Raw genomic sequence first — 19,364 nt, forward strand, 5'->3', positions numbered from 1 at the left:
AGCTACAAACCCCACTGGATCTGGTGGACCTGTGACTGTTTAGAAATGTCTCAGCTACTAATGAAACAACTTTAAAAAATGATCCAAGCTAAGGAAAGTAAGGCAATGGCAAATAACACATCTCTGGGGGTTTTAAACCTCTTTTTCTTACCCTTCCTCCCTTATGTCGTAGTTTGGGTCTACCTGCTCTTCTCCTAAGAGAACACTGTTCTTCATTCATTCATTCATTCATTCATTCATTCATTCATTCATTCATTCACTCATTCATTCTTCCTTTGTAACAGCAGCACCACCTTCACTACTGCTCTCCTCAGCTGAGGTTTCAGGCTTTGTCTCTGGTGAATTATTCAATCCAGACTCTTCTGGCTCAATCTCATCTTCATCATAAATAATATCTTCTGGATTTGGTGGTGGGGGGCAAAACTCCTCTGCTGGAAACATTTCTCGGAAAATAGTCTCAGCCTGTTCAGGAAAAAGAAGAATAACATAAACTTTACCTTGAAATGTTACAGCCTGAGGCAATATTTTACAGATATTTAAGATTAACCTGCGTTCTTTCAAATCAATAGTGATTTAGTGCTTTGACAGTATTGTAAACACATGGGAAATCCATTCCTTCTTGCAGACCTCCAAAGAGAAAAAGCAATTTATCTTTTTACATTGTTCTACTAGGAAGTCACAGCATAGGGCTTTGTAAAAAATGCTGGTCATTCTGTGCTGCACTGAGAACAAGAAAGAGGATTTTTCTGGAAGCAAACTGATCTCTTGCACTATAAAACCATCCCTAGCTGCAGTCCAAGGCAAAACATGGGGAAGATCTTGGCTCTTTCCAGAGAGAGGGATCCATTTCAAAGGAAACCCAAGGAATTGAACACATGAACAATCCATATCATGGCTAGATGGGTTTCCTTATTAAATTAAAAAAACTGCAAAAAATTTCTATTTCCCCTTTTCTGAACAGCTTAAACACTGCCCAGCTCAGACCTACTCTTATCCAATGAAACATTACCACTGAAAATACATCCCCATACATCTGTGGTTCATTTAAAACTCCTGTTTATAATTCCAAGGTATTAGACAATAGTTTCTTCAATATTTAGTAGTATCAACTGAGAAATGTGTGTCCAGTTGAACCCACCATTAAGACAGGCATGTAAAGCCCTTGCACAGCAACTCCAGTAAGTTGGAGCTGAATAAAACTCAATTCTGTTCCTGTTTTTCTGCATCCCAACTTGTGGATAAACTGTGGGGACTTTCACAGCAACTTCTACAGGGACCACGACCAAAGTACCAACACCTGATTAACTCAGAAATCCTTCCAGATATAGAAAATAAACAGGTTAAAGGACAAATATTGGCCTGACAGTTTTAGTACATCCTCTCCTGACCATGAAGATGCCTCAGAAGTCTGAAATATGTCAGGGAATATATTACTCTAGCTCCTAATAATTCATGTCAGGTTGCAGCAGTGAAAACAGAAAACTGGAAGCCAGATGCTTTACTAGATCCACACAGAGGGAGTTTGAAAAGATCATAAATGGCATCTTCATTTCATTTAGCCTGTCCTCAGGGCAAGTAAATGCAAGCATCAGCATTAATTCAGTATCACTCCAGGAACTGAACACAGAACTGCAAAAAAACAAGAGGGCAGTGATTTGGAAATGAGGTGTGGATGGAGAGTTGTCTGTAAGAGCTGTGGTCCTGCCTTGCCAACAATGGATCAGCAGTGCAATCACACAGCATGACAAACAAATCAGTAATACTGATGGCAATGAAGAAAATAAATCACAGCAAGTATCACTAAAACACTAATCCCAAAATGATTAGAGAAATCAGATATAATTTCCCAAGCTATCTTTAAGACTAATACACACACTGGGGTTTTTTAAGCTGTTCTAATCCATGAGTTTGCAAATATCTCCTGTTTGGAGATTGCCATCCCATTCCTGGGAGGGTGAGAGTGATTTGGGAGTGGAAGACACACCCACTTGGAGCTACTTCCCTCCTCCACTTGTCTACAAGGTCCTGCATGGTGTGACTCCTGCTTCATCTTCAGCCTCCTCTTCACTTTGCTCTCACACACCACTTCCAATTATAAACATGGTTACACTGAAGTATTTTCCACTTTAACTTGGTTTGTGACCATTTGTTACAAAATTTAAGTCAGGTTCAAAGAAATGCAGCCTCTCCCTAGTTTGGCTAAAAAGTGATTTAGGCTCTTCATGGTTCCTCCTCAGAGATCTGCTCAGCATCTCCCTCACTGATGGCCAACAGATTGAACATAAAGGCTGAATTACAGCACCAAAAACACTTAAACAGGGCCTGATCTATCCCATCATTGTTCATTGGTAAGAAGAAAGCTTCTTAAGGGAAGACAAACCTGAATGTTAGAAATGTTAAAATCAGAAAAAGCCCTGCTTTAAATAACAGTCTGAAAAAATTAAATTTAGAAAGGAACTCATTTCAATTTAAAACTGCTACCATAATAATTGTCTTGCATTATTTTTTGTCTTTACAAGTCTTTATCCCTCTGAGAGGCAAATTATTGCCTTGTAAAGCAAAATGAAGGATACTATTAGCCCTTAATGACACTGTTCTGACCCTGCAGTTCAGGCTATGTCAGCCTTTCCACTTCAAAACCTTATTTTTAAGAGGTTTATGACTTAGTCATAAAAAATCCTGCAACTGGCTAGAAGATGGCATGCACATTGTCTGAACATGGCTATTAAAAACACAGCTTTAAAAATGCCTGGTGGCACTTAATCCTCCAAAGCTGTGAAGGGCTCTCCTGTCTGGCAGTGCCCTGACAGCACAGGGGCTGCTGGGGCAGATCTGCCCAGGAATTTGTTCCTCCTTAGCCAGGGGGTCTCTGAAAGGAAAATTCTTTAATGCAGTGATACCAAGGCAAAGAGAAGGAAAGCTGAGGCAGGAGCTACCACATTAGGAATTGTGCTGGGTTTTTCCCCAGTAAGTTTCTGGTTTGGGATTGTGTCCTGCAAGTATTGAACCTCTTTGGTGATCCTTCCCACTAGAACTGCAGACAGGATTTTCTGGCTTTGCTTTGTACTGTACCTCCTCCTGTACCTTCCAGTTAAAAGACTGTGACTATTTACTGATGTCTCCATCTACCTAGTTTTATAATTTTGGCAGAGTTACCATGTATATTTTTGTATAGCAGAATACAAAAGACTGTACTGGACTTATTTCTTTAGAATTAAAGTTCTGCAACCAAAATCTGCTCTGCCCAACCTGATTGACAGCACAGTCATTTCCCAAAGCAGAGTCTGGCCCAGAGCAGACATAAACATTGGAGGGTAAGCCAGCATAGGAACTCCTCTCAACTCCTGAGGAATCTCTCATGTTGAAGTAGACTGCCCAGAGGACTCTGGGTTTCTCCAGTTCTTCATTTTCAGTCTCTGAAAGGAAAAAGGAGTGTTTGCAGTAATCAGTGTTGTTCTGTGATAAGGTAAATATGTAATCTAGAACACCGAAAATCAAATTTTTATCATGGAATTACTGTAATAAAAGTTTGAGGTTTTTTTCTTCAAAATGCCAATTATTTAACTTTCTGAGATTCTCCATCATTCTTCCCCTTTCCTTTCCAAGCACAGCTATGCAGACTCTACTCTCTCTGCACACCCTCCACCACACCAGCAGCAGTTAGCACTGCCAGCACCCTACCTGGTTTAAATTTAAGCCTGGTTTAACTTTAACACCTCTCACATGATCTCCTCCACTGGGACAGACTGCCAGAGCACTGCCAGACAGCAAGTCCTGCCTGGGCTCTGCCAGCTCACAGGCACTGCACTCCCTGTGCACAGATATTCTGATGGGTTCATACTTTATCTTTCTGCAGAGAATCTGTAATTGTGGCAGTGCTGCTGAATGAAAATAAATGTCTAATTTGTATTTATCTACACTTACTGAGGCTGGTGCTGTGCTGCAATACTCATCAAGAATACAAAATGATCACAAACTCATTTCCTTGCTCATGCTCTGTCCCTCCCTGCTGTACTTTCCACTGCACAGATGTGATCCCTCTGCACAGAGAGGCAGAAAAACCTCTGGAAATATGAAGGTCACTTTTGAACAGTGCACAGTGCAATGGGGGAACACACAACATAGAATCTGGGCTTAATAGATACTATCTGTTTGGAATATTTGCTGCCCCCTTTCTTGTATTTTACCTCCTCTAAAGTAAATAAAGCTTGTAAAAGACCTTGTGAGATTTACTTCTTTCCAAGGAAAAAACTTCTTGATAACTGTGGCATTCAAAACAGTATTTTAAAGCAGCTGAATTACAAAAAAAGAGATAAATCTATGCTATTCCTTCAGCATCTTTTTATAACTGTCAAATAGTTAAAAAAAATAGGTGCTACCCATACTGAACAGTTTGAAATATAAATTAAATTCATCAGCCTGTGAAAGTCTGAGCCTTAATACAGGGCAAGATGCTCTTTAATATATTTAAAAGTTCACATTGCTCATAAAAGTTACTTCTTCCTCATTTAGGCAGGAAAATGAATGGAGTCCTCTTCTCCAGGTGACTTTGCCTCTTTGACCTGCCATGGCCCAGTGCTCACTTTATCTGGTGATTCATTTTCAATAACTCCAACAGTATTTGTTCTGACATTTTAATTAAAATACGACCACTACCTCATCCTGATGATAAAAAGGCCTATGTGTCAGGGAAAAGTGGCTTCTCAGTGCCTCAGTGCACCTGAGGACCCCAATGATCACAGAGTTCCTACAGAAGAATTTCAGTCAGCCTCTAAACAATCTATCATTTCCAACCTGGATCACTTCAAACATGAAGATTAATGCTACCCCCCCCCCCCAAATGATTAGAGACACTAAGCTGATCTTCTCTTCACCGGGTCTTTGAAACACATGGCACTGTCTTGAAAATTGAAGAGGGGAGTGAAATATTAAAAGGTGGAAATTAGAAGGCTCTAAGTTAACACATCTACGAATGAGACATGTTTGCAACTCTCCAGTCTAATAAAGATTTCTATTTACAAATCTAAGTTGTTTCCTAATATTACAAGCAAACCAATTATGAGCATTATAAAGTACTCCCACATCTCAGTAACCTGCATTTATACCAACAAACCCCTGTCAGTGGGAGCTGAGCACTGTTTTCTCTCAGAAATGTGATTTATTGCCTTGCAGCAGGGGCACACTGGATTTAAACTGTGTTTGCCAGGGTTAGAGCACAGCAGCAGCTCCCACATGCACATCACCTACTCTGTGAATATTTACCACAAATATGGTTCCAGTCAGATCTCAGGATTAAATGTCAAAAACTTTTGTGGAATTAGCCCAGGTATTTCAGGAACAATTTCCTTCTGCTCCAGCAGCAGCTGCTCTCCTCTCAGATATAGAATTGTTCATCTCAAGGCCAAAGTTCAAAAAGTAGCCAAGGTTTCCTTGAATTTAGGGCCAAGTAGTTCATTATTGGAAATCTATCTTTGTGATTACAATCTAGAACAACTTTATGGTTCCACTGCTTACAGCAGAATCCAGAAAAATTTCAATTCAAGCAGCAAACAAGGAAACACTTGAAGACAAGAGGCTGAGTAACAGCCTGAGAATAAGAGGCAAGAACAACTCAAGAAGCTTCCACAATTTCAAAATATTAAATTTCACTACTGCACCTTCCAAGGATGTGCTGAACAGCAAATTTGTTTCATGGAGAAAAGAAAGTGTGAAAAAGAAAGTGTGAAAACACTTATGGTCATGTCCTTGGATACTGAAGTTAAACCACAGCTGAAGCAGTCAGTAACAGCTACTACAGTGAATTGTATTTATGAAAGATTGTATCATAATACCTCATTTATTTATTTTTACCTTTTTCTGTATTTAGATTGAATAATTTCTGTACAACAGGCTCTAAATCTTCCCTTGCAGTTTTAGTTGATGGACAGGTTAGATGGACCAAATCTGGGAAAAGAGAACACAAACTAATTCCAATCACCAACACACAGAGATAAACAACATTTACAACTTTTAAAAGGCACAGCAGCTTTTGGAAATCATAATTCTTCATAAAACCTCTTCCTTTAAGCCAGAGAAGTGCTGTACCATGGATATACAGGGTACATAAAGCACACAGAGGAGTTCTCTGGGAACACCTGAGAATTCTCCAAGTCACTCCCATGATGCACACTATGACTGTGCAATCCTTTGTACAACAATTTATTCATCCACTTCTCAGATGGGAGGAACTATTGCTGAACTATTCCTTTATTTGTTCTGTTTCCCTGCTCAGATCCGGAACCAGCTGCTTCACCCCACCTGATTTTCCAGCCATTCATTCATTTAAAAGCCTCACCTTAAAGCTTTTCATGAAATCACCTTGCTGGACTCATTTGCTCCTGGAAACTTCACCAGAGAAGTCTCCATCAAAGAATCCTGAAGGAATTTAACACTGTACAAAGTTTAAACTGATTTTTCTTCAGTATTGTAAATTTCTGATCCATTTAATTAATTTAATTTCTGATCCAGCTCTGGTATTATTTTAAATCTAGATGACATTTTTGTCTCTTCTCCCTGAAGCCTGGCTGTATTTGTTGTCATTATTTTCCAGTACATCACTCAGATCTTGACCCTGGTTCTGTCAGGAACAGAGATTTAACCCTTCCTGCTCCTCTGTTTTCAGGCTGCACACATATAGATTCTATTCAAACATTAATATTCATTTTTTTATTCAGCCCAGACCAAACCTTCTGTCTGAAGGAATATATAGAAAAATAAGGAAAAGGGTGGTGATAATCAAAGTCTCCCCCTAACCTTAACTAGATGCTTCCAATCCCAAACACTGTAATATAAAACCTATTCTTTCCTCAAAAAACCCAGCTATAAATCACTAAAGTTCACATCATTTACTTTCTATAAAATCTTTTTTATTATCTGTAGGGTTATGGTTATGAGTCACAGTCATCAGTATATATTTTGATTATATTTGATTTACTCAGGTATAACTGCATTAGTTACAGTGGTTGCCAACATTTGTCTTCAAGTAATTCTCCCAGCAGGAAGAACGATGAGCTCAGTTCCTGATTTCATCATTACAGTCTCCATTTTTAGGGCAAGTGAAGGAGTTTGGTTCCACTCAAGTGGCAATACAGATGATGTGCCTGTCATTTGTGCACTGTGATCAAAGAGTAGATGTATTTGTATACTTATCTTAAATAATTGTTCCAAGGAGAAATCAGTCAGGTTAAAACCCATTTACAGATAATGATGTAAAAGTTTTTTAAAAAATTATGAAATATGTCCCATAACTGGAACTCAGCTATGCCTAATATAGAACTTTATTATTTCAATATATGAAGACAAATTTCATTAAGGAAGGCAGTACCTACTCTTCTGAAATGAAAGGAATTGATGGAGAAAAGTAAATAACAGAAACCTTAATATTTCAGCACCATAAAAATCCTCCTGAAACGAATACTTTAGATCTATGGAACATCAATCTTTCATTAGTTTCACTTCCTGCTGTATATATCTTGAGAACCCTTCATAAAAAGAAATCAGCTATTTAAATGATAAATATTAACAATATGCTTTATAGTACTAAGGTATTAATTAATTACATGCCTATATTTTTTACTATTATTTAGTAGGAGATATAACTTTGAATGACTTAAGCCTTTACTCTTCTTTCATATGCAAAGAACTTAGTTCAACCCTCTTAACAGCAAAATAAATTGGTTATTATTACAGTTACTTCTTTCTTGTTAAAAAGAATTCGGTAAGGTAACTTCTAACTATTTTAATAAATAAACCAAACAAACATTTTATTGCTCAATTATTTTAAATTCACATAAAACACCAACAACAGAATCCTTTCAGAAGGTAAAAGGCTCCCAAATATATTGTAGTTCAGGCATTTCCATTTAATAGTTCAGCTAAGGGAGCCCATTTTCAAAAAAAACAAATGACAGATTACCAGGAAGATCCGTGTGCTTTGGATTATTATTTTTATCTCCTGAAGGAGGATTTATTCCTGTGTAAGTGAAAATGAGCCCATGAAGCCCCATGATAGCAGGCAGCCATGGCTCCCTGTGTTCTGTGCAGCAGAGGAGGAACACCCAGAGGTTTTGAGTTGTGCTCCAGAGCTGCCAGAGCCAGAGGGAAAATCTCCTTTACTTACAGGTGTCCTTCATGCACGTCATGGTGGAGGAGCAGAGCTCAATGACACGAACGGCCGCGCTGCCCGGCTCCAGGGGAGGCACCGTCAGGATGGACACCTGGGACAGAAACAGGGCCTGAGGGACAGCACGGGGACACCTGGGACAGAAACAGGGCCTGAGGGACAGCACAGGGACACCTGGGACAGAAACAGGGCCTGAGGGACAGCACGGGGACACCTGGGACAGAAACAGGGCCTGAGGGACAGCACAGGGACACCTGGGACAGAAACAGGGCCTGAGGGACAGCACGGGGACACCTGGGACAGAAACAGGGCCTGAGGGACAGCACGGGGACACCTGGGACAGAAACAGGGCCTGAGGGACAGCACGGGGACACCTGGGACAGAAACAGGGCCTGAGGGACAGCACGGGGACACCTGGGACAGAAACAGGGCCTGAGGGACAGCACGGGGACACCTGGGACAGAAACAGGGCCTGAGGGACAGCACGGGGACACCTGGGACAGAAACAGGGCCTGAGGGACAGCACGGGGACACCTGGGACAGAAACAGGGCCTGAGGGACAGCACGGGGACACCTGGGACAGAAACAGGGCCTGAGGGACAGCACGGGGACACCTGGGACATAAAAGGAGCCTGAGGGATAGCACAGGGACACCTGGGACAGAAACAGGGCCTGAGGGACAGCACGGGGACACCTGGGACAGAAACAGGGCCTGAGGGACAGCACGGGGACACCTGGGACATAAAAGGAGCCTGAGGGATAGCACAGGGACACCTGGGACAGAAACAGGGCCTGAGGGACAGCACGGGGACACCTGGGACAGAAACAGGGCCTGAGGGACAGCACGGGGACACCTGGGACAGAAACAGGGCCTGAGGGATAGCACGGGGACACCTGGGACAGAAACAGAGCCTGAGGGACAGCACGGGGACACCTGGGACAGAAACAGGGCCTGAGGGACAGCACGGGGACACCTGGGACATAAAAGGAGCCTGAGGGATAGCACAGGGACACCTGGGACAGAAACAGGGCCTGAGGGACAGCACGGGGACACCTGGGACAGAAACAGGGCCTGAGGGACAGCACGGGGACACCTGGGACAGAAACAGGGCCTGAGGGACAGCACGGGGACACCTGGGACAGAAACAGGGCCTGAGGGATAGCACGGGGACACCTGGGACAGAAACAGAGCCTGAGGGACAGCACGGGGACACCTGGGACAGAAACAGGGCCTGAGGGACAGCACGGGGACACCTGGGACAGAAACAGGGCCTGAGGGACAGCACGGGGACACCTGGGACAGAAACAGGGCCTGAGGGACAGCACAGGGACACCTGGGACAGAAACAGGGCCTGAGGGACAGCACAGGGACACCTGGGACAGAAACAGGGCCTGAGGGACAGCACAGGGCCTGGGGGTGTGACAGCAGCAGCATCCTCACTACAGGTCAAAAAGAACTACACAGTTTCTAGTTTATTAAGACAGAACAAACACAACTCTGATTAATATGCTCTAAAATGAAGGACTGCAAAGACTGACAAAGCAGATCTAAAGATGCGTTTTAAAGTGAACAACGAGAACTTCAAACAGCAAAAAGAAATGTTTAAGAAAAACAAAGGAACTTGGAACAAAGTTTAGATAAGATAAATAATTAACAGAATAGTAAGGGTAACAGTTTATTAAAAAACAAGCAAAATTAAATTAAGGATAGCAGCTTAGAAATTCTATTAATTATAGTGTGAAGCAAGCAGGAAAAATCCCAGTCATTGAAGTAAACTGAACTAAAATTTGTAATAGTTTCATAGACACAAAACAAATTAAACAATTACCAGTACAGAAAGCTGAGTAAAGATCTTGATTCAAGGACAAACAAAACTGAATTAATGACTTAATTCCTACCAACAACTAAACATTAACACATGAGACAAGTGACACAGAATTGGTGTGTACCTGCTGCTCTGAGTCCGTGTTCAATACAGACTGATCTGTAATGAGGACTGCCCTGGAGATCTGCCTACAATTCAATAAAGGAATGATGATATAATTAATTTAATTCTGCAAAATGAAAACAAAGATGTAAAAATGGCAATTTAGAATCTTAGTTTTGGTAATACCAGGGCCATGTCACTATCTAACCTTTATTACTATGATTCTTAGTGTGATATTTTGCCTGTTGCTGAAGCAGAGGATCTGCTGATCCTCCCCTGCCCTGCTCTGACACAGGCAGGACCTGCCCAGGGCTTCTGCAGCAACAAGCAAATCACAGAAATCAAGGAACTCTAGGACTTGTCTAAAGCTGAGCAAATTTAAAGCAGGGACAGCAACTCCATCTACAAAACACTTTTTAGCAAATATGAAATTCCCAACACATTTAGAGCTCTTGGATTTGTTATATGGAAAGGAGGAATCTGATTTCAATGACAACTGAAGAAACCCTGACTATAGAAAGCACACAGGATATCCTCCAGATAACAGAGAAATACTTTGCTCAATATTGAACTGCAAAAATGGCTCCTCAATTTAACTTGCAGGGTACTTTACACACCATGATTTAAATAAATTGTGTTTTTTGTTTTGCCACATACCTGTAACATACATTGGTGCATGTGCTCTCTGAGAGGTAACTGTCTTCCACAATAAAATAGTTGGCACTTATTCTTTGTCCAAACTGATCCACAATAGCTTTGCACCTGTTTAAAAAAAACAAACCACAGTAAGAAATTTTGATTAAAGGTAACAAAAGCATGCATAAGTTGTTAAAATTGAGTTATACAGCACAATATTTGTATCTTTCATTAAATTCATTGTATTTCTTGAACATGTGAACCCCTAAACCAATTCAACTGATCACCAAAACTTAGACTGACACATTCTAGCTGGTGTATATGAAGTTTACACATGCAGTGCCAATACAGATAATGACATCCCAACTTTAATAAACTGATCACTTTTTACAGAAAATGTAAGCTTACAGCACTGGCATTTAGCTCTACATTTCTTACCTCATAATATGTAAAAATAAATCTGTGAATTATTTTGGAGTGGGATTTCTTTCTCAGAAAGACACCTTCACCAAAACCAAGTTTGTTTTGACAATAATATTTGACAAATTCAATAGCAAATTAACTCAGGAGATTTGGGAAAGCTCCCTGACAAATGAGTGCATCAGTGTGTTCCAAGTGTGAGTTGCTCTGTCTATGACTAAATACACCCTTTATCTCTGAGTGACACACAAAGGGATTAACTGAGTCCTGGTGCTGTGAGAGCAACACAAATGTTCTCCATAAAACAAGGACAGAAATAGAAATAGGACAGAAATGCAAACCACAGAAATGAACCCATTCAGTGAACTTAAATGAGAATACAAATTTCAGATTCTAAGGGGGAAAATTCTCTCTGAAAGGACAAACTTCACTTATGTATGACATACAAACCTGCATCATATACATGAGACAAAGAAAAAGGAGGCTGCACACAGATACTCAGTAAAGCCACCTCTGCTGCTGATTCTATATCCATGATCTGTGCTCTCTTCTACACTGTCAGAACATTTAGTTCATAAATAAATAAAGCAAATTAGCTTTACTGGACTTTTTCTTGGGGCATGAAAATCACCTTTTTTAAAACTAAGCTTTCTGAATAACTTTATCAGTGTTTCAACAATTTAACACACAGTGATTGAATTCACTTAAAGCAGTGAATTTTCTCACACACACTTACACAAGTGTGCATGCACAGGGAAACACCCAAAGGAACACAATGCCTGAGCCAGAGATATGTGCAGATTTACCCTTTTATCATAGTGCAACTTTATCTGTGGAATATCTGCAAGTTATGCCTTAGGAATGAACAACATTTCTGTAACTTCAAGCTATTTGTCAGCTTCTGTGATTATAATGATCTACAAAGCCAAATCTAAATAAGTAACAGCAATCAGCTCCACCAGCTCTGGTAAACCAGCTGTTCATATAACCTGAGATGAGAATTGAAAAAAGGTGACACACAGTCCTCATCTGTAAATGTAAGAGGTTTATGACTATTAAACATGTTTTTGTAACACTGACTTCTAATGCTGACCTCCCAGGCATCTGGTCCCTACATATATTCCTGTTTTAAATTCAACAGGCACCTGACAGCAGTACAAGCACTGTTTGACATCCAACATGCTTCAGTTTCAAATCCTTTCCAATGTGTGTTTCACTTGCAACTTTAACAAGTTTTTCCTAACTGTTAATCCCAGTGATTTCATCCTGGAGCTCTCATTTGAATACTGCAAATAAACAAGGAAGTCGAGCTGCTGCAGCTCATTTCTAATTATAACCTTTCTTATTGTTTATGAAACAATTTCCCCACCACCCCCCAACCATTCTGAAAGGGGAAAGGTTGATTAAATGTCATGTTGCATCACTCAAAGCCAGCAAAAGCAACGACACATTTTATTTTGCTGCTAAGTGTTGTTTCCTCTCCTTTTTTCAGGAATAGCAGCAGGTCATATGTGTGATAAGATTTGAAACTGAGAGAGAGAGAGAGAGCTTTTCATTTCAGTCCCACTTCACTTCAAAGGGTGATGCTGAGAAAATTTCTTTCAAGTAGTGCTTCCACATGCAGCAAACACTCCTGCACTGACATTATCAGGTCTCTGTCATCTGATCTGTGTTGCGACAATGAATCACAGCCAACCCTCCATTGACCTTCTTTCAATGTGTCTGGATAAAAGGATGAAAATTAGAATCCATCTCCTTGCAGTGCCACGAGTTATAAATGTACTTTATAGGGCTCATTATCCAAACTAATGGACTAAGGGCGACATCCTTGAAATGGACTCAGCAGCACTGCCAAAGCCAGGCTGCAGTATTTCAGCAGATATGGAAATTACTGCCTGTTTGCTCTGTCTTCTTATCACAGATGTATAAATGGCCATTCATCACATCTCTTCCATTTTGAGACAGAATTATGCAATTGGAAACATATGTGAAGTGTGATCAATATAAAATGCCCAGCATTACGATGAAATTTTACATGTACCCAAAAAAGTGACACACAATAAACACAGAGAAAAACAACATTATCATACATTAAATGTGGTTTTTTTTCCTTAGCCTCAGAAATACAATGTTCCACAGCCTCAGAAATACAATGTGGTTTTTATTTTCCAACAGAGCATCACAGTTCAGGATGTCCTACAAACTTATTAAAACAGCAGATCTGGTACCATGCATAAAAACTAGATATTTTCAAGTGCATTACTAAAACCTTAAAATAGGGATGTCTAAAATTTCTGTTCTTTCACCCTGTCTTGCCTGAATCTTATTTTCAAAAATTATAAAAAGACCTACAGAAAAAGGTTAAAAATAATTGTAGAGCTGGGTATGAAATCTACTGTTCTCTGTAGATACAGGCATGGGTAGGAAAATGTGAAAAAGCAATGTTAGCCACATTGAGAAAAATGCTGGAATAAACTTTAAACTCTAGTTTAAAAGGAACTAGAGTTCCTTTTAAAGCCTGGTGATATTCTGAAACTTTTAATTAAACTCTAACAAAAAAATTTAGAAGAAAATCAAGGCTGTAGCTAGAAGTATGTATTTTCCTTATGTGTACTAAACCAGGAATATTAAAAATAGAGAAAAACTCCCTGTCTTAAGGCATGGATGCAGCCTGGAGAGCTGTGAAAGGAGCCATAAAGTGGTAATGAGCACTGCACAAGGCATTTCTGCAGTGCTGAGTGAGCCATCTGTAACCTGGGGAAGCTGCCTCTGCAGCACACAGCCAGCTGCACTGACAACCAGATATGAATTTGCCTCTTACCAATTACTATTAATGGTCTGTTGACTCAAAAGCTCAGTAACTCATAAATAGCCTCATTAACAACTTGATAGCTGATTTTTATTAGGCAAAACACTGAAGCCCAAAGTCAAGAGGAAATACAAGCTGGTGCAGGGGGGGAATACACAGTGAGGAAGGAGATAACAGCAAGAACAAAACAGAAGATAAAGGAAATGGATATCTTGGATGTGTTGTGCTCCTTCATACTCACTATCAGATAATGGCATTATTAAAAGCTCAGTGTTTTTGGAATAAAGAAAGTCTGGTAAAATCTTTAGAAGTATTTCAATAATTCTGCTCCTCAAAAATCTATCATTCTAAAATGGCACAAGTGAACCCCAAAAGCAGCCTAAAAAAAGACATTTGTGCTGCTTTTTTTTAAAACTGTATTCCAAACAAAGTCAGGTTAATGGAAAAGCAGCACTCCAGCTCTTGTGGGACACACATAACCTTATAAAGAAAATATTGATTTCAAAGATCTCCAGGATGTGCAGAAGCTGGAAACTGGGGCAAGCAGTGCCACTGACCAGTTAAGACCTGCACAGAGTGGGGTTTGGAAGTTGCTACCAACTAAAAGCTTTATCCCTCTGCAAGAGCAATTTAAGAATATAAACATTATTGGAATAGAAAACTTCCTACAGCAACAGTTCAAATATCAGTGTTAAAATAAATGCCAGTTCCTGAAAGGGGCACAGTTTAATTTGCATATGAATTGTGCATTTGGAAGAACACACCTGATGAAGCACATTTACATCTCAAAGTCTACAACTGTGCAGTGAACTCCAGAATCTTCAGGAACTGGCAGAAAGGTAAAATCTGGAGTTTATCCAGTTTCAGGGAGAACAGCTACTACTTGAACATGTCATGGCAAATGCAGCTACAAGGACTGTGCTCCAGGAATTGCAAAGGAGCTGGGAAATAAACTCACACCCCCTCATTTAACTACTCATTCTCCTAATACATTGGTACTACACCATTTCTAAATGAATTTTCTAAATTTTCTACAAAACATCTTGAACTTTTCAATTATAAACACTAACCTGCAAACAGAGTCTTTAAGACAGCCAAAGTCTGCAGTTAGACTAATATCTGATAAAATGTGTATAACAGAAATATGACAATTTACAGAGGTGTGAAAAATGCCACTATGGAAAAAACTCTGAGTTGATTTTTCTTAGCTCAACTTTAAATCTGCCTACAGGCCTGATATTGTTGTAAAAGAATTTATTCTGGAATAAGAGGGCAGCATAGTTTATGACAACAATCTACCTAAAAACTCATTAAAGTCTTTTCTCTTGGAGTGACATGCATTATCAGCAAAGATTAATCTGATGAGTCTTTAGGTGAGCTCCATTTTTAAAAATGCAATAACAGAGGGCTTTGTTGTCATCTGATGAAAATCAATTAGAGTAGGTAAGGCCACAAGGAAAACTAACATCACTCATCACCAACCCCCCGGCAGCTGAAATGATTTGTCTTCCAAGCTTGGGTGATCAGGAGCTGTAGTAATATCACAGGGAAATTAATTTAGTTTCTATATTCCAGACCCACTTTCCTCGTTCTGGAGGACCTATACACAAATTACTTTTAATCAAGGTTGATGTGTTATTAATACCAAGGAGGATCTCTGAAGAATCATTTTTTTTTCAACTGACTTGAGGCATTTTTCACCTGTGTTTTGTGTATAAACACAAGTTCCTGGTGCCCCTTACCGGCCCGAGGCTCTGTCCAGCACCAGGCAGCGCACGGCGTGACGGAGGCAGTAGATCCCCCCAAACACAGCACACAGCCTGCAACAGGGAAACACAGGTCATTAGTGCAGCTCTGCTAATTGCAATCAGCCTGAGTGGTCAGCAAGGCAAGGCTCTGAGGTGTTGGTAACACTGGTTTACTGACAGAAGCAAGACGTGGAGCTGCTGGAGCGCAGAGGAGGGCACGGAGCTGTCACAGGGCTGGAGCCAGGCTGGGAGAGCTGGGGGTGCTCACCTGGAGAGGAGAAGCTCCAGGCAGAGCTCAGAGCCCCTGGCAGGGCCTGAAGGGGCTCCAGGAGAGCTGGAGAGGGGCTGGGGACAAGGGATGGAGGGACAGGACAAGGGGAGGGAACAGCCTTAAACTGAAGGAGGGTAGGTTTAGATTGGATATATGGAAAACATCCCTCCCTGTGAGGGTGGCCAGGCCCTGGCACAGGTGCCCAGAGCAGCTGTGGCTGCCCCTGGATCCCTGGACGTGTCCAAGGCCAGGCTGGACAGGGCTTGGAGCACCCAGGGACAGTGGAAGATGTTCCTCCTATGGCAGGGGTGGCACTGGATGAGCTTTAAGGTCTCTTCCAACCCAAACCAGTCTCTGATTCTGTGATTTTGAAGTGAAAGCATTTTGTTTTATCTTCACAGATGACAAACTTGAAAACTTTCACTTTGCAAACCTGACTTCCAAAAATGGCATTATTCTGTCATTCTAATGCCAGATGAGCAGTTCAAAGACAGCCAGTCCCAAAACCCCTCTGAGCTGCAGGACAGGGACAGCCCAAGGAGCTGCCAGCACAACCATGGGACACCTGGAATACCCAGCTCCCTAAAAACACCCCTGCTCCTCATGGAAAACCAGAGATTCATCCCAAAAATCCCAGCCTTGGCTGTTTGGAGGTTGTTGAAGATGCCACAAAGGTTAAACACGAAGAACTCAGAGAACCCAGAGCTATGGGTTTATCATCTCTGATCCTGCAATCCACAGCCTCCTGCCTGACAGCAGCTATCAGCATCTTTCAAACCAAGTCAGAGGAGTTGATTTCATATCTTGCATTTAAGAATAGCACTATTAACTTAACTACAACTGGATTCCTTAGTTAAAAACATTAATTAGAGTTTTCCTTCAACCACAGCCAGGGGGTTTTGATATATGCACTTTATTTTTCCAGCGTGCTTTGAAAGAACTTTGCTGCTTGGCTGCACAAAAATGTGAATTATTTCTTTCCAAGAGTCGCCTGCTATCCAGGGGATGAGGGCATGACCAGTTTTCATAGGCCAGCAGAAAAGTTCTCTTTTAAAATGAAAATGGAAAGGAATTTTGATTGTGTTGCTGAACAGTCACAAACAGCCCAAACACCTCTTAGAACAGCCTAGCATGAAAAATGACACAGCTAGGAAGGACTTGCCAAAATTATTTAAATACAGAAACTGAAATATTCAACTAAATGGCACCCCAATAATTTATGACAAAGTAAAATCTTTGTGCTGGCATTACTTTCATACAATGGGCTATTCAGGATGATTTGACTGCACTTGAAGTACAAGCAACTCTTTGATAGCATTAACCCTCAATGACAGACATTTAAACTGATATTACTCTAATTAACTGGCGACTGCCTCCACCAATAATTCAAGTTTTGCTGAAAGATAGCAACAACACTGTACTCAGCTTCAACTCTGCCCTGCTGACATCAAATCATATTACAGCTAAATTAACAGTTGTGAAAATTTTTGGCCTGGTAGCCTTCCATCATACACAGCCTTTAAATGCCATTTCAGACCCCATCAAGGCAGAAATCAGCAGTTGCAATTTTTAATACAGCTGTGGAACAATAGGACATATTAAAAGCTGCATTTTTGACAGCATATTCGCAGTGATTTATGAGTTTGTATGTAATTTGATTATTCTATTAATTTTACTGATTACTGATTCAGCTAATACAGTGAAGGTCACTTACAAAATAAATCTTCATTACATTTCACAGAAAGTAACTGCCTCCAACTAGTTGTTTTCTTTAATTAAACACTAATGTAACAAGAGAGAAAATAGGCTTCAGGGTTGCTGCATCTGTTGATACAAGAGGAGTTTACTGCTTTGATGTAATGCTCTGTGATATTAATTGAACAAAAATAGAATGTCTCTCCATTTGACATCTCGATTTCCAGCACTGAGATACCACAAAAACACATTACAGACTTAGCCTTAGTTCACTCTGAAAGAATTTTAAAACTGTATCAAATAATTTTACACCAAAATCTAGTTTTTATTTCTAGCATGTAATTTGTCCTCTGCTTTCTACAATGCATGTTGTGATTAATTTAAAAATTGGCTAATTTTTAACTGTGCATTTTTTCTGTTGTAAGAACTACTTGTTTCTCTCCTTAAAGCTGAATACTCCATGCACAGCACTGCAAGCTTTGGAGAAAGATCAAAGAAAAACATGGCAAGTGCTGAGATAATGAATTGTTCTCTTTCAGTTTATTTTTACACACAGAGCAAGCTGTGACCTGGTTCTTATGTTAAAGTCTGTTTCCTGAAAGGCCCCTAGAACATCAGCCTTTCCTCCAATGTTCCAAAAACATTAACAGGTAGAGTGAACACAAATCAAATAAATAAAATAGCTACAGCTACAAAAAATGATGGTTTATCTTCCCAACACATGGTTCCCATACCAAAGTGAAAACTTGGTGTGTGCATCCACCTGGGTAACACCAAAAATCCACCCCCTCAAAAAAGCACCAAAAAGCTAATTAAAAAAATAATCAGTGTCATCCTGAACTCTCCTGGCATTTGGAGAGCTATGGAAAAGAAAATATGTGACAGAAATGCTTAGGGAAGCAGATGAAGAGTCAAATATTTTGACTTTTTCCTGCAGGCTGTGTTCATTATTCCTGTGAAATTTAAAAAGGTCCTGTAGGATTAGAGAAGCAGCCTATGCTCTAAATCCATCAGCAACATGACAATTGTACACCACTCACAAAGTTCTGCGCTCCCCAGCAGCACCCAGCTCACTCACAAACAGCACTTGGAGCCTGCAGCCCCAGGTAAGAGGATTTCCTTCCCCAGATCTCCCCTTCCTTCTGGAAAACCAGGCTGGGACTGGGAATGCTGCAGCAAGAGGAGCTGGAATGGCAGAGCTGGGGTACCGAATTTAACTTGAAAACGAAGAAATTGCTCCTTTTGGTTGTGTGGAATTTAGACTGCATATACAGAAATATCCATTCACATCCTGGGAAACATTCTAGCAGTGAACACTGCCAGTAAAACAGACAAGATAAAACCTGCTGGGCTTGGTTTGGGTTAGAGCACAAAGCTCCAGCTACTTATCCCTGACCCTACACAGACCCTCTGTGCACCTCGCTCCATAATTACAAAATTGGGGTAATTTCAGTCTATTTCATCAGAGTCTGGCAAGGGTTGATATTTATTGTTCAGGGATTCTGAATGATCACTTTGCACTCAAGTACAACTATTTCAGGAGTTTTAGCATTTGAGTTCCCATTATGTGATGTACAAGTTTTGGGGTTGGGGAAGTCACTGCTGCCTTTTACAGGCCCAAGATTCCAATTCCATTTCCCAAACTCAAATGTTAGAAGATAATGCAATAAAAATCTTAATTTATAATATATTTTTA

At 40.5% G+C, this 19,364-nt stretch overlaps 1 protein-coding gene across 1 annotated transcript in view; it reads right to left on the bottom strand.

The window, feature by feature from the left end:
• Window positions 1–243: 243 nt before the first annotated feature.
• CHM (CHM Rab escort protein) overlaps window positions 244–19,364 on the bottom strand; it is a 51,280-nt gene continuing 32,159 nt past the window's right edge. Inside the window, exons 10-16 of the mRNA XM_054289547.1 lie at window positions 15,697–15,774; window positions 10,747–10,851; window positions 10,112–10,175; window positions 8,159–8,255; window positions 5,851–5,943; window positions 3,250–3,416; window positions 244–462 (exon numbers count right to left, since the gene is read on the bottom strand). Of these exons, the coding sequence (XP_054145522.1) occupies window positions 265–462; window positions 3,250–3,416; window positions 5,851–5,943; window positions 8,159–8,255; window positions 10,112–10,175; window positions 10,747–10,851; window positions 15,697–15,774 (802 nt within the window). The 3' untranslated portion in view covers window positions 244–264. The remainder of the gene's footprint in view (window positions 463–3,249; window positions 3,417–5,850; window positions 5,944–8,158; window positions 8,256–10,111; window positions 10,176–10,746; window positions 10,852–15,696; window positions 15,775–19,364) is intronic.

This window comes from Melozone crissalis, unplaced genomic scaffold, assembly GCF_028551555.1.
Source record: "Melozone crissalis strain CALT ecotype California unplaced genomic scaffold, PUWL_Pcris_2 ptg000068l_1, whole genome shotgun sequence".
In the NCBI taxonomy this organism is placed as follows: Eukaryota; Metazoa; Chordata; class Aves; order Passeriformes; family Passerellidae; genus Melozone; species Melozone crissalis.